This window comes from Hippoglossus stenolepis, chromosome 8 (assembly GCF_022539355.2).
Source record: "Hippoglossus stenolepis isolate QCI-W04-F060 chromosome 8, HSTE1.2, whole genome shotgun sequence".
NCBI lineage: Eukaryota > Metazoa > Chordata > Actinopteri > Pleuronectiformes > Pleuronectidae > Hippoglossus > Hippoglossus stenolepis.
This window is the reverse complement of record NC_061490.1, coordinates 5,821,494-5,836,152: the sequence shown is the minus strand read 5'-3', so window position 1 is coordinate 5,836,152 and position 14,659 is coordinate 5,821,494. Positions and strand designations below refer to the sequence as shown.

General features: G+C 38.7%; 2 protein-coding genes across 2 annotated transcripts; one reads left to right on the top strand and one right to left on the bottom strand.

Annotated features, from left to right (window-relative positions):
* Positions 1-2,830: 2,830 nt before the first annotated feature.
* Positions 2,831-4,756, top strand: LOC118114190 (zymogen granule membrane protein 16). Its single transcript, XM_035164487.2, has 6 exons — positions 2,831-2,939; positions 3,106-3,158; positions 3,293-3,416; positions 3,940-4,039; positions 4,238-4,327; positions 4,420-4,756. The coding sequence occupies exons 2-6, from the start codon at positions 3,107-3,109 to the stop codon at positions 4,546-4,548; spliced, it is 495 nt and encodes a 164-aa protein (XP_035020378.2). The 5' UTR covers positions 2,831-2,939; position 3,106; the 3' UTR covers positions 4,549-4,756.
* Positions 4,757-4,892: 136 nt separating this feature from the next.
* cmtm8b (CKLF-like MARVEL transmembrane domain containing 8b) lies at positions 4,893-9,187 on the bottom strand. The gene is made up of 4 exons (XM_035164485.2): positions 8,962-9,187; positions 7,610-7,783; positions 6,663-6,782; positions 4,893-6,377 (listed from the first exon to the last, which is right to left on the bottom strand). Exons 1-4 carry the CDS (start codon positions 9,091-9,093, stop codon positions 6,291-6,293), a joined length of 513 nt encoding a protein of 170 aa, XP_035020376.1. The 5' UTR covers positions 9,094-9,187; the 3' UTR covers positions 4,893-6,290.
* Between the last annotated feature and the right edge of the window lie 5,472 nt (positions 9,188-14,659).

The window sequence follows — 14,659 nt, the reverse complement described above, 5'->3', positions numbered from 1 at the left end:
ACTTCTGCTACTGATTCCATTTATATAAATGATATTAAATTGAATGCAATCTTTCACAAGACCCCAGTTAGCCACACAGTAAACTTATCTTCATCTCAGACTGATTTGATTGAAAGAAAGGAAATAAAACAAATGGGATTAGTTTTCTACAGACTCCAGAGGGAATTATGCATCAACCTAAATGTACAGAGTTGTACCCTTTGTAGCTGAGGTTCACTCTGTACCTTGTATTCTGTGAGTGTGGAGAGACAGACGTCGAGGTATCACGTCTCTGCTGGAAATGACAGGGCTTTTATTTAGTTTTCCTCCTCTCGCCTCTTCATCGTCTTCATCACTCCACTGTATTTACTCTTCGATCCCTCTAACTCTTTCCCCCCTGGTCTGTCCCTGTCTTCATGGTGTGTGTTTCCACTCGGCTGCAGTGACACACACACACACACACACACGCGCACACACACACACACACACACACACACACACACACACACACACACACACACACACAAGTGTTGGAATAGCAGCATGTAAAGAAGAGGCTATTTTTCAGGTGTTCAGGAGACACAAACTGCAACATCTGAGGAATTTAATGATGATGATTTTCCTCCGCAGCAGTTTGACAGGTTTGACTTTGTGACCAATCAGCAGATAAACAAAAGGGATGGGGAAAAATGTCTTTTCTGATGTGATCTCAATCCACACTTTTGTCTTTGGAACATTTCTAAAAATGTAAAGTCTCCAACCCCCTCTCCTGCTGGCCGGGTCCTTTGTGACTATGTTTCATGATGACGGACCAGCCACCTCTGTAGGTCAACTGTAGTCACGGAGCAGTCGGCTGCTCTTTGTTAACAGATGCTTTGACAGCAATGACTGCAGCTAAGAAATGCAGCATCAGCCAATCTCTGAGACGCACATGTGTGATATGTCTGAGGTTTGGCATTAAGAAATCAATAACCGTCCTGAATGGAGAAGCATGACCCCAGATAAAAGTAGGTAGGGTGTGATTAAAAACACATTAAAAGAAAACAATGCCAAATAATTCAATCCACAAAGGCCACCTGGCAGGGGATTTTCTGATATCAATCAATCAATCAAATTTTATTTGTATAGCCCATATTCACAAATCACAATTTGTCTCATAGGGCTTTAACATGGTGTGACATCCTCTGCCCTTAACCCTCAACAAGAGTAAGGAAAAACTACCTAAAAACCCTTTTAACAGGGAAAAAAGAACGTAGAAACCTCAGAGAGAGCCACATGTGAGGGATCCCTCTCCCAGGACGGACAGAAGTGCAATGGATGTCAAGTGTAAAGGAGAACATCAAGATAAAGGTTTTAGCAGCATTGATTAGGGTAAACATTTTGAAGTATAACTGAAGGTCAGTGAATTGGTGGATTAATGTCATTAATGGTCAAGTGTCTGAGGAGAAATACTATGTATCGAGCAGTCCTGCTGCAATCATAGTCCATGGTCAGCAGCCAGCAAGATCATGATCCACCATCAAGATCGGATGCCACTATAGTCCACAGTTATTGTCCACTGCCGCCATTAGGATCCATCATCAGCTGCCACCTCGGTCGTGGTCCACTACCAGTATCTGATGCCAACACGATAAAGGATCTGCCTTTATTATCACGATCAGCCAGCACGATACAGAATCCACCATACTGGATCCACCATTAATGCTCACAAGAGAGTCTAAATTCATCATAAATCAAATCTGCCCCCTCCTTTCTCTGTGTCTCATGTCCAAATAGTTTTGGTAAAGGGTGCGGTGAAGTACATGTGATACATGTCGGCCAAGGACTCCAGGTGAGTCCAGTAGAACCAGTTTAAACAATCATGAGGAACATTTCTTTTGTGTTACGTACTTCCTGTTTTTTTGTAGCTCTGAAGAATGTCACTTGTGCACAGGAGGACAATTTCTATGAACTATAAGAAGGTGGATACAATTTTGAGTTAATTGTATTATTTGTATCGACCAGTAACGTGTATAACCCTGTGATCTCTGTTTTTCCTAACTTTCCATATCGTGAATAATATGAATAATTGTCATTAGTGAGTCATTATGTTTTTCATAAAATGAAACTGACTTTGTTTTCAAAGATTTATTGAACGGCTGTTATTTTTTCATACATTGCATTTCGGCTATTTCACTGGTCTGTTGAGTAATCTTCAGACCCAAGTTCACAAATACAAAAAATAAAAAAACTGTGCAATTGAGCTTGATATAAATCATTGCAGCAACAAAACAAACATTGTGCTTTTTAAAAATACATGGAAAGAAATACATATTTTAACATTTCCATGACAACGACTGCATCTGCTAGAAAAAGAATAAGTTATATGCTCAAAAATAGCAGAGCTCCTAAATAGGCATCGAGGTGAGATTAAGGGCATTTAGCACCTTAAAGTCTGGATGTCTTTATTACATTGTTTACATTTTACCCGATTAACAATTTGCCGAAATTGTCTGAACGATCAAATAAAATGTTTTCACATTCCAAAAGAATTGAACCAAGGTTCATTTGATCTGGAACTTTTGGTCGGACAAAATTTTGGTCTGTTGGTCCTGTCCGTGGTATAAGGCACCTATTAGTTAATCAGGAACCTTACAGCTCTACTTACTGAAACAATCATAAACAGATTCATATCAAGGGATTTTTCCATTTAGCCTGGAGGAAAAACATGCTGCTGAACAAAATGAACTGAAGGATGACTGTCAAAATTCTCTTCCTGGTTCAATGTTTAATTCCAGTAACCAAAAGCTTTTCCGTGAAATCAAAAACAACTCAGCTGCTGTTCATCCAATCACAGGTCATCAAGTAGGAATGTTTGTCAGTGTGTGTGGTGAGCAACGTAGGTAGCTAAAGGTATTTAAATGCCAGTGTCACAGTGTCTGCTCATCCTCTGCTCAGTCTGCTCACACAGGTATCAGAAGGTAAGTTGGATGAACCCAATTATTTCAGTTTGAAAGATTCTTAGTTAATATATTTAATTTATATTTAATTTATTATGATTAAAATAATGTTTAGTCACTGCTTCTAATAAGTTGGAGTTAAAACATAACTAATGTAGATGATACTATTGCTCTCTATTGTCACCAGAATGCTTTCCCTCCTGTTCTTCGTCGGGCTCTTTGCCAGCTGCCTGGTAAAACGTAAGAAATGAAGCCTTTTAACACAATTCCTGAACTTTGTACACATCCGACATCCAAGATATTTCTATATGGATGGTTTAATCAAGAGATGAAGTTTGTCCCTCACGTAATACTTATTTTTTCCACTTCTCCAGCCAACACGGCCATCTACTCCTTCTCTGGTTCCATTGGTGGTGGTGGGATTCCCTTTGCCTCATCAGGAAATGGAAGGGTCACAGGGATCAGGGTCTGGGAAGTCCCATCTCAATACATCACTGGGTTAGTCTTTCTTCCTTTCATTTATTATGAAAATGTTATATTGTGAAATTTTTTTCATCGTAAGTTTTAAATGGCACACATTTTAAATCCTGAGTTGTGGCAATATAGTGATGTTATACGTTATACATTATATTATATTATTATATTATTAAGTGTCCTTGGGCAAGATACTGAACCCCGTCAAAAATGCTGCACATAGATGCACTGTATGAATGTGTGTGTGAATAGGTGAAAACTGTACTGTAAAGCGTTTTGAGTGGTCATTAAGACTAGAAAAGCGCTATATAAATACCGGCCGTTTACAGACCATATCTGGATATATTAAAGTGAACCATAGATTCTTCTACTCTCTGTTCCCCAATAATTTTCATACAGTTCCTTATTGCTTTAGATGGTGACAGTGTTTATCACTCCTTTCTGTGCATTTTCTTTATTCTAATTTTATTGATTAATTGAGTAAAATATCGAGACTCTATGTATCATCTTTTTTAGTTCACTGTGTGTTTCCTCTGTTTCCTTGCAGTATCCAGCTGCGCCATCAATACATTTGGTCTAAAGTATTTGGACGGGCATATGGCCCAGTGAATGAGATGTCACTTTTTGATGGAGAGGCCGTTGTTCAGGTTAGAGATTTCATCGATACTAAAATAAACAACTACTTTACAATGAACAAAAAATTCAGATAATTTCAATGATTAGATTTATGATATTTTTATTGAAATGACAATTACAGAATTTGTTAACATCATGTATTAACTTATTGAGTACTAACTACATCCACAAACCGTGCTAGTTTGTTTACATTGTCTCTCATGTTTCAGGTCTCTGGTAAATACCACAGCAATTACATCTATCAGCTGATATTCGTAACCTCCAGAGGGCGATCTCTGAGCGCTGGCCTGCCTTATCAGGTCTTCTACCTATTTTCTATGTTGGAATTATCAATAAGGATGCTCGTGGTCATGCAATAACATAACAATTATATAATAATGTTGTGTTGCAGAAATCATTCAACTTCTACCCGACTCACCCGGAATCAGAGCTGCGAATGCTGAGCGGCCGACATAACGGCAATGGGATTACTTCACTGGGAGCTCACTGGTCATCTGAGTTCAATAGCACTAGCGCATAATGAATGAGTTCAAAGCTGAGTAGTGGTGTACTAATGATTGGTTTGATGGAATAATCAAAACTTGTCACTGATCAACCTGTAAATAAGTGACCAACATGTGTTGACAAATGTGCACTGGGTAATTTCACACCACTTTTGGAGCAATACCTTTGACAATTGAATATGAAACATTGTTTTATAAGTTAAAAAATAAAGATTTAATGGTGAAGGCTCTATATTAACTCATTCTGTGACTCTGTGGTGCATTCATACTAAACATGCACATATCAGTCTATATACTTTCTTATGTATCACATAAAGGGGCATTTATTAAAAGCACTTTGCCCATCTGTTTCCCTGAAGGAAACAAACCAGAAATGTATCTCACTTTTAATCAAAATCATATATATTTGGAGAAGATTCAGCTGTTATGATAGAGGGGGATTATTGAAAAGACTATGGTTTTCATTCATGCACATTTTTCATGGTTGGAGAAATGTACAATTTGAATCTTATTAAATTTGTGTGCAAGCAAACACTGTTAAAAGGTGTAGTAATTTTCCCTATCCATACGCCTTACCAATCACCACTCTCCCTCCCAAAAAGTAAACCTATGTTGCACGTTTTTTTCTTCGGAGGGAGGAGACTGAATTATTCACAGTTCTTATAAGCTAGTTGATACATATTTTTAGGCTCTTATACAATTATCTGAGTATGTCACAAAAGAGAGCCAATACAAAGTAATTGCTTGGTCAAAATCCATCAGATATTGATGTTTAAGGTGTGTTAATTGATTCACAATGTCAACCCATGCACTGAGGAACACACAAGAAAAAATCCCAGTTTCAACGTTGCCAGTGTGTGTCGGAGTGTGGCAGATGCAATAAGAAATACCAGCCGCTGTCAGAGTGGCACAGTGACTTATAAATGCTAAAGCTAACATTAACAACAAATAGGGAGCCAAACATTCTTTCAATCATCATTTACTCATTTGATGGTTTCTTGTCTTGAGAAAATTTTCATTTATTTTTTCAAACCAGCCAATTAAACATGGACGGTTTGAAGCTACATATTCACGGCCTGACCTCTGTCTGCGTTGCAGCTTTTCCTCAGAATGTTTTCAACTTCTCTTCATTTGCTCAACACTAGAAAGTAGATTAAATGATCTAAAACATAAACTACTCGAAACGAAACGTTCTATCTGCTACTTAACCATTTGTGTGGCTGATTCTGAATGGGGGTGAATCTGTTCATGAGGCCACCATTTGTTTGTTTGGTCAGTTATGGTTATCTCTGCCAAGGAAGTTTTTGTTTGTCTGTTAGCAGGATGGTACAAAAAATACTGAACGGAAATCCCACAACACATTTTAACTTTGCCAGATCTAGCACTTAAGAAAAACTGACTCTGTTTGTCCAGCACACATACACAATATTTAATTTGTTTTAAAGGTCTTATTCTTTTGTTCCACACAATAGCACTGATGAGTGTAGATGACTTCAGTGTGACACCACTAAGCACAAACAACCACATACATTTTGAAAGCAGCTTTTTGTTTCATCTTTAAATTGACTTATGTCTTCAATAAACTTATCTGAATTACCTGTCAAATACTCTGCATTCCATCGTGATCATTTACAGTCTCCTCTCAAGTTTTGATTGAACTGAAGCATCTTGTTTGAAGCTTGATCTCCTGTCATCTGATATTCCCCTCATGTTCATTCCTCAGTAATGCACCTCCTTGGTTGATGGTAACATAATTAAACTAGTGCTCCTCCTCTGTGGTTTTCCAGGCGTGGAAACTCAGGTAACTGCTTCCTGCATAGCACAGTGTGGTCAGAGAGGCAAAGAACTGGAGGAGTGAGAGGTGAAGCAGAGGTGAGAAACACAAGGAGGGACAGCTTGTAAATTTAGCTTGGTGGTGAAAAACTAAGAAATGTAATACTATGTTATTAGGTAATATATTATCCTTACATATTATCAACTAGGTGAAAGGGCCTGGTCACACATACCAATATCGTTCACTAAAGTTGAACTACACACTGTGATTTGCCTCACTACAGGAAGTGAATGTTTTGTGACCGGGCCCTAACACCAGAGAAAACATTTGCACATGTAATGGCAGGAAATCTCTTACTGCAGATGCGACCCAGCAGTTGTAGTTGTGTCGCCCCCTAGTGGCCTGGTTGACAGTCAGAGCATCTGCTACTGCTGTCGCGAGATAGAGAGCTGCTGCGCTGCAGTTGAAACACAGCGACTAGAGGAGACATAGACACAAACTGTGAATTACAGATAAAAAGACAAAGCAGTCCAGCCCTCTTTCTAGAATTTACATCCGCATAGTACTAAACTTATTATGTTGAGGTGGGCTGCAAAGTCATTTTTGTGAGTTTTTTGTGACATTTGTGCCATTCAGCACAAATGTCTGCCACAGACTCGAGTATCTTTCATACATTTTTTTGTCACCACAGTGTAATTGGGATAACAATTACAAGTAATATATTGAAATAATTTCCAGGAGAATGGGCTTCTGTAGAACAATAAGGAAGATTTGTTTTGTTGTTATGAGCATTGTCTGGTGTTTAAAAACGCGTGTGCTGAATCTTAGATAAAGACATTGCTTCATTCATCTGACTCATCATAGGAGCTAAGCATTATTCCACAGTATTGAGCCCTTACCAGACCAAGATAAGAATTAAAAACTATGTTATTTCGGAAAGAGAAAGGAGAAACTGAACAGAATATAAACTTATCAAGAATAAGCAGAAAAGTACCACAATGCATAAAAGAGAGAAATGTTTTTAAACTTGAAACTTGTAAGAGGGATTTGAATGCACAGTTCCCTTGCATATAATATGTGTGGTTTGTTGCCAGTTAATGTGTATAAGATTTGCCAATATAAATCTTCTAAGTAGACTAAAATACACTTTATATTGTAAATGTGTTTAAACACAACCTCTTAAGGATACAGCCCCTGAATCTGGACACAGCTTATATCTGTTGATCTTAAAGGATGTTAATATGACCACTGTCATCACAAGGCATGCATTGTGTCAAGGTTCTTCCCAGATCATGGTACGTTACCAGTGTCGTCCAGGGGACCCGTGGTATTCTCCTGTGAGCTCCAGTGAGGTAAATTAAAAACAGGCAAACTGTCAGAACCCAGCACGAGATGGCGACAAACATCACCCAGCAAAGAGCAGAGAGATGATAATACTCTGTACCCCCAATGAGAATCCACACTAACATACCAAACACCTGGAGGAGAGGAGAGGAGAGGAGAGGAGAGGGGGATTAGGCACAACACATTGCTTTATGGTGATTATTTACTGAAGCACAAAATTAAGTCTTCTATCTAAACAAGCTGAGCAAATATTTGTCTCAGTTTCTCAGTAAAGGAGATACAGTCGATGTGGGACATGAAATGTAGCATTTGAGCTGGTTGAGGGACGACTTTTCCATTTTGTGTCACTTTTTTATTCAGTTTTTCGATTTGTTTGTTTTCTCTTGTATTCATATGTTGTTCAAAGAGCAATTTCACATCCAGCATTTTCCCTCTCCACTGCATCAAAGTGCTGTGGTGGTCAGTGGCGAAATCGCTTTGCTCCCATGCAGCACTTCACCAAATCCACCCTTCCTGTCTCACAGGATTCCTGCTGCATGTTTCATATCACAGGAAGAAGGTTTCTGGTGTGAAACCCAACTTCGAAACCACATCGGTTTCTTTTACACTGAAATATAAATTGATTATGTTATGAAGTTATAATATTCAATATCTATGAATAAGGCTGTATAACCTATAATTCAGTCTTACAGTGTGCTGTACAATTTCCAAAATAAGCAGCTATAGAGTGTCCAATTCCATTCTACTTATTAAAAAGTGTTGCAATCAGATCGGTCCAGCCTCGGCATGGCAGCCAGCCAGACTGTATTTACAGACCGGCTGTCCTGTTTCTTTCCCTCAGCTGATTTGGAAAGGAAGGGAAACAATGAAGGAGAGAAAGGAGGAAGAGTTGATTTGCCTGGTGTGTTGGTTGGTAACTTCCTATTTTCATAGAAACATAGTTTCAGTTTAATCTATTGAATACAATTTAAGGAAAAATGCAAAAATAAATTGATGCTATTATTACCCAAATATATTTCACATTGATTAAGACGTTTTTTTCTAGTGCAAAACCTGCTTTTATATGTTTCTGTACACATCTATACGATTAAACTGTGGAATAGAAACAACCTAAACAGAGGTTACACTGTGTCTGGTCTTTAAGTGTGACATACTTCTCTGATAAATATTTAAAATTACGGTGATTATCAACATATGATCAGATGATCCAATAGTAAATTGTTATCATTAGTTGTATTGTAAATTTGACATTTAGACCTGCTGATCATTTCTACAGTTATTTAAACACCTCAAAACTTTAAATCCCACTTACTATTTCAGCCTGGAGGAGAACTCCCTCAGCGGTCGTGGTGAAATGCTGGTCGAAGGCCAAGGTGGAGGTCGAGATGTTGTAATCTGGTACTGGGGGACTCCTGCGGCCCGACACCACAGCGGATCTCTCCATGGTGCACTGAGAGTGTGTGTATGTGTGAGTATTTTCAGTGTCGCTGCAGCAGAGGAAGTCGTGTTCCTGTCCCGGAATCCAACAAGGACACCCCTCTATGAACTGATGTTGTAGATCAGCTGGTACATTAACAGAAATGACATGAACAAATGTTTGAGTTGTTATCACATTTGATAATTCAAGAAATAAGACTTTTCTCTCATTTGGATATTTAAAAAGTCCGTAAACCTACAAAGTACGGCCCAACAAAATAGGTTTCCTGTTCTGTGGCTGCTTTTCTATTTCTCCTATTGGTTGATCTCATACAAGCTTCATTTGTAGGAGCCGTGATGCATTACACAATACATTACAGCAGTGCTGGGATGAAAAGTTCTATTTACTTCCTTGCTCTACTAAAGTACATTTTTCATGTATCTTTACTTTACTCATTTTTCAGGTACATTTTACTTTTACTTGACTACATATATCGGCAAAAATCTGTACTTTTTACTATATTTTTATAATATTTTAAGTAATCAATAAGAGAAGTGACCCTACCTCCATTAATTAATATGCAAGAGTCTTTACTATTATTGTATTAAACAAATTATACTTTTACTTTTAATATTATTTAAATGCAAGTACTTTTACACAAATAGAAACATTTATGTGGTACTTTCACTTAAATTCATTGTTGTCTTTTTATTTATACATTTACTTTAGTAAAATGTTTGAGTACTTCTTTTACATGAAGTGTGAAATCTGTATGTAGATAAATGATGCTGATTGTCAAGAGGAAGTGTTGCTGTCTGTGTGATGGACCAACGTAATGCTACAACCATTGTTAACCCCTAAACTACAATTATTGACTATTTAAGTTGATATGCTACATTCATCAATCAATCAATTTTAATTTGTTTAGCCCATATTCACAAATCACAATTAGTCTCATAGGGCTTAACAAGGTGCAACATCTTCTGTGCTTACCTCTCAACAAGAGAAATGAAAAACGTAGAAACCTCAGAGAGAGCCACATGTGAGGGATCCCTCTCCCAGGATGGACAGAAGTGCAATAGTGTATTTGAACACATAAACAAAATAACAGTATTTACAACATTGATTAGAATAAATAATATTTAACATAATGGAGATGTGTGTCAATGTTTAAAGGATAAGAGAATGTCCGCCAATTGTGATCTATGGTCCATGATCACAATTTCTCAAATTTATATATATGTCAGATTTATAATTTGTGTCGTATGTCATTATTCGACACAAAAAAGAGGTACCTAAACATTCATACTTCTCCTCCACTGAAAAATACAGTACTAAAGAATATGCTAATAGTGTTTGTTAACACAAATAATATGTCACTAAGATATCCATCCCAAATTCCTACTAATTTCTATACACGCTAAACTCCGTAAAACTTTCACCGTCAGCAGATGAATGTAAAAACTGTTCCTCATGTGTCAGACTCTGCACATTCACCATTTTCAACAGTGAAGGTCAAACGTCCAAGAGAAGAAACCATGAGGAAAACACATTCCGAGCTCGTTAAGAGGGGAATGTGAGACCTTGATGCTGTGATAAGTAAGTCTGTTCATTCATAAGATAAAGATTAAAACCATGGTAGCGACACGGTGGTGGAGTGGTTAAAGCTGTTACAGAATCCTGTCTATGTTGAATTTGTATGTTCTCCACATGTTTCCATGGGTTTTCAAGTTATTGTGACTCTTTCCCACAGTCCAAAGACTTGCAGGTTGGGGTTCAGTTAGTTTGAGACTCAACTGACCAAAGGTGAGAATGTGAGTGTATTTATTCCTGTATATTGGCCGTCTGATTGGCTGGTGACCTGGCCTGTGCCCCCCCTCTCTCCCAATGTCTGCTGGGATTGGACAAGCAGTAAGGATAATGAAAAAAATGATTAAAACCATGGTCCCATCAAACTTCTGCTCCTGCTGTGGCGCTGCTATGGAGGCAGTGGGCAGCTTTAACCACTGGGGGGCAGAAGTTACACACGGATGAAAAACAAAAGACCAGACCAGAGGAAAAAGCAGAGTACAAGGACAAAAGGTTGAGGTCGACTTACAAACTAACAGGGCTGATTTACACAAATATTTGTTTTCATTCATTTATTTATGTATGTTGTTATTTTCAATGACTGTAAGGCGACACTTATTCATTTCCTGAATGTTTAGGCCCTGCAGAAGCAGGTGTGAATTAGGCCCCACTCCACTGAGTCAGAAACCTCAACAACTGAATGTTACCTGCTGCTGTTAGTGTTGCAAAGACATCTATATCTGTACATGTCTTATAAACTCGTTAACAAAAACCCTCATTTTAAAGAGATGATAAAATCTGATTCCCATTCAATTAGTGTTTGCATGTAATCAGTGGGATTATGTGTTTCTCGACTCTGGCAGCAGTTTCCCCAGGAGGTACTTTCTGATTGGAGGGGATCAATTGAAATAAGCCGGTGACTATAGTCTCAGGCCTGTGAATTGCTCAAATTAATTTGCAGACCAAGCCAGAATTCTTTAGGTCGCACCCCGAGTTCTACCTCCACTTTGACAAATGCAAACAAACAGAGCCATAACCTTCACATTGAGATTCTTTGTGTTGTTGTGCTGCAGTCAATATCCTGCACCAGGCATTATCTGACTGGATATTTTACAGACAGTGGTACGTGTGGTACTTGATGGGCTGATCCTTCCCCGCTGAGCAGATTCTGCTCCGTACAACAATATCCCCCGCATCAATCTATACTCTGCATCACTCTCCCTCCATTTACTGGACCAATAGGCAAGCTTTTCTTCCTTAAGCCGGTGAGTGGCTAAATCGAGCCAATACCATAAAAACAAATGTCAGCCTCTGCGTTTCACGGGACTGGCAGGCTGAGACAAATAGATTTTCTATAAGTGCTGTCTAACAACTAATTATCACAGCCGGACTGATGTCACTTCACTTTTTCTAATTAATTGAAGATGGAAAAAAGATCTCAATGTCATTGAGTAATGTCAGGGCAGATTCTTAATTATTTCTTGACAGAATGAACATGAAGACCTTCTAAAAGTTTGAGCTTTTACAGAACATGCTCCTTTGTTGTGTATTGTTGTGTGGAACATTGCTGTGTCGATGACCGATGTGTTTCCTGCCCTAGTACATTTTAGTTTGGGTCAACATGCTTTTGCTTGTCCACCCAAACAACTGAAACTATTTGTGTTTATACTCAGAGGGGCGACATTAGTACATTAGTTAAGAGTGTCCTTTAAAGTCCAACATTAAGGAGGCTTGTTAGCTGAGGTGTCCGTTGCAGATTGTGCAGTCCAGCAGAGTATGGAACGTATTAATAATGGAAGCCACTGTCGATGTGCTCGCATTAGAGCCCAGTCTCTCCTCAGCCACACACAGGGAAAAACCCTGATTGATGACATGATCAATTGGAGTTGCTCTAAAGTTATTCCAAAGCTTCCCCCCTCATCCGATATGTCTCTGTCCTCCTCCACCACTCATTTCTCCTCCTTCTTCTCCACCCACTGTAACGCATCTCCTCTCGACTCGTCTTTCTATAGCTCGAATGATGGTACCGTTATTTGTCCACACAGCAGCCTTCATAAAAACAAGGTGAGAGTTTAGTTTTGCATTAATCAATTTGGACTGAGTTTTGTGAAATCATTGAGGGTTTCATCGGATGTTGAAGGAAGATGTGCAGAAGATTAGAAAAAACACCATTTAGTAAAATCATTTAATGTCAGAAAATACTTTTAACACATATTAGTATCATATCAATTAGTATCCAAGCATGATAGTGCATAGTCCTTGATAGGAATAGAGCACTTTTGCTCTATTGGTTTAGAAGCTCATATGAACTGTATATTACTTTGAATTCTCTAAAATACCACAAAGGCTTGGAAGCATAAGGTTCCCTGCTTTTGTATTTTTTGTGTATTGCCCAAGAACATTACTCTGACCTTATATCTGATTCTTGATAACAAGTGACAATGAACAAATATTTCACTTGGCCCATTTATGTTATTGTCGACCACAGATGTTTTTACATCTAAGTCCAGATTCAAAACAGCAGCCAATATGAATTGTCAGGACGTAGGATTATGACCAATATAGGTCACGAACCATAGAAAATCTGAATCATACTCACAATAATGTTAGAATAAGAACTACAATTTTACAGCCATGTGGCGAGATATAAAATAATTAAACAAAATGTTTCTTGTTTTTTTCGATTCATGATCTGGGCATAAACTTTACAAACGCAGTCAGTACTCGACTTCTGCTACTGATTCCATTTATATAAATGATATTAAATTGAATGCAATCTTTCACAAGACCCCAGTTAGCCACACAGCAAACTTATCTTCATCTCAGACTGATTTGATTGAAAGAAAGGAAATAAAACAAATGGGATTAGTTTTCTACAGACTCCAGAGGGAATTATGCATCAACCTAAATGTACAGAGTTGTACCCTTTGTAGCTGAGGTTCACTCTGTACCTTGTATTCTGTGAGTGTGGAGAGACAGACGTCGAGGTATCACGTCTCTGCTGGAAATGACAGAGCTTTTATTTAGTTTTCCTCCTCTCGCCTCTTCATCGTCTTCATCACTCCACTGTATTTACTCTTCGATCCCTCTAATTCTTTCCCCCCCGTTCTGTCCCTGTCTTCATGGTGTGTGTTTCCACTCGGCTGCAGTGACACAAAACCTCATCGTCTCACACACACACACACACACACACACACACACACACACACACACACACACACACACTGCACTGTTTACTGAAACTCTACATGCCTAAGATGTAAATAACCTGAACTCCGCCTGAACCTCCCCATCCCCTCCAAACACACACACACGCACACACACGCTAATAAATGTGTGCTAGCCCAGATGCTGCACTGTAATTGGCCGCTGTGGCTTCCCGCTGTGGCAAAGATATTTTTAATGCACACACTTACAGACATGCACACACTAATCCTTGCCTCTGCAACATCTGCCAGATCCCGCAGCACATGTGCTGGTTAAATGCAACCACGCATGCATGTACACACACACACACGTATCGTGCATGCACCCATTGTAACCACACCGGCTGCCCCTCCCTGTTAACCACTAGCCCTGACGTCAGTTCTAAATAAAATGATGCAGTTCACAGAAAGGCACAGCCTCGCCCTCCGAGGCTAAATCTGCTGTTTGCTCTTCAGCAGCAGAGTTTCCCCTGCACTGCTTTCTTGGCTGTGTGGAAAGGCCTATAAGTATCATGTGACGCTAAACATTGCTCCTGGAACTTTCAATGAGAGTAAATCAAAGTTATTCAAAAGGGTGTTTGTCATGTGACAGCACCATCTGTCAGAGACAACTACAGTGTTCAGTCCTCTATTTGCTGCTCTCTAACTTGTCTACTTATTTCCCTATGTCCTCAACTAATAGAACACTATAGGACAGAAGAGTCTATTAAATTTCACTTGCACTCTTGTAATTTTTCACTTTACTATGGTTGTTGTTGCTCTTTTGTGTTTGGCTAAAGAAAGACACATTTTGATGGAGATACTTCAACAAGTAAGTG

Coding starts and splice junctions, on each gene's coding strand:
- LOC118114190 (XM_035164487.2), top strand. CDS start 3,107: ATGCTTTCCCTCCTGTTCTTCGTCGGGCTCTTTGCCAGCTGCCTGGTA. Junction 3,417..3,939: donor CCATCTCAATACATCACTGG/GTTAGTCTTTCT, acceptor GTTTCCTTGCAG/TATCCAGCTGCGCCATCAAT. Junction 4,328..4,419: donor GCGCTGGCCTGCCTTATCAG/GTCTTCTACCTA, acceptor GTTGTGTTGCAG/AAATCATTCAACTTCTACCC.
- cmtm8b (XM_035164485.2), bottom strand. CDS start 9,093: ATGGAGAGATCCGCTGTGGTGTCGGGCCGCAGGAGTCCCCCAGTACCA. Junction 7,784..8,961: donor TTCTCCTCCAGGCTGAAATA/GTAAGTGGGATT, acceptor CCTCTCCTCCAG/GTGTTTGGTATGTTAGTGTG. Junction 6,783..7,609: donor GGGTCCCCTGGACGACACTG/GTAACGTACCAT, acceptor TGTCTCCTCTAG/TCGCTGTGTTTCAACTGCAG.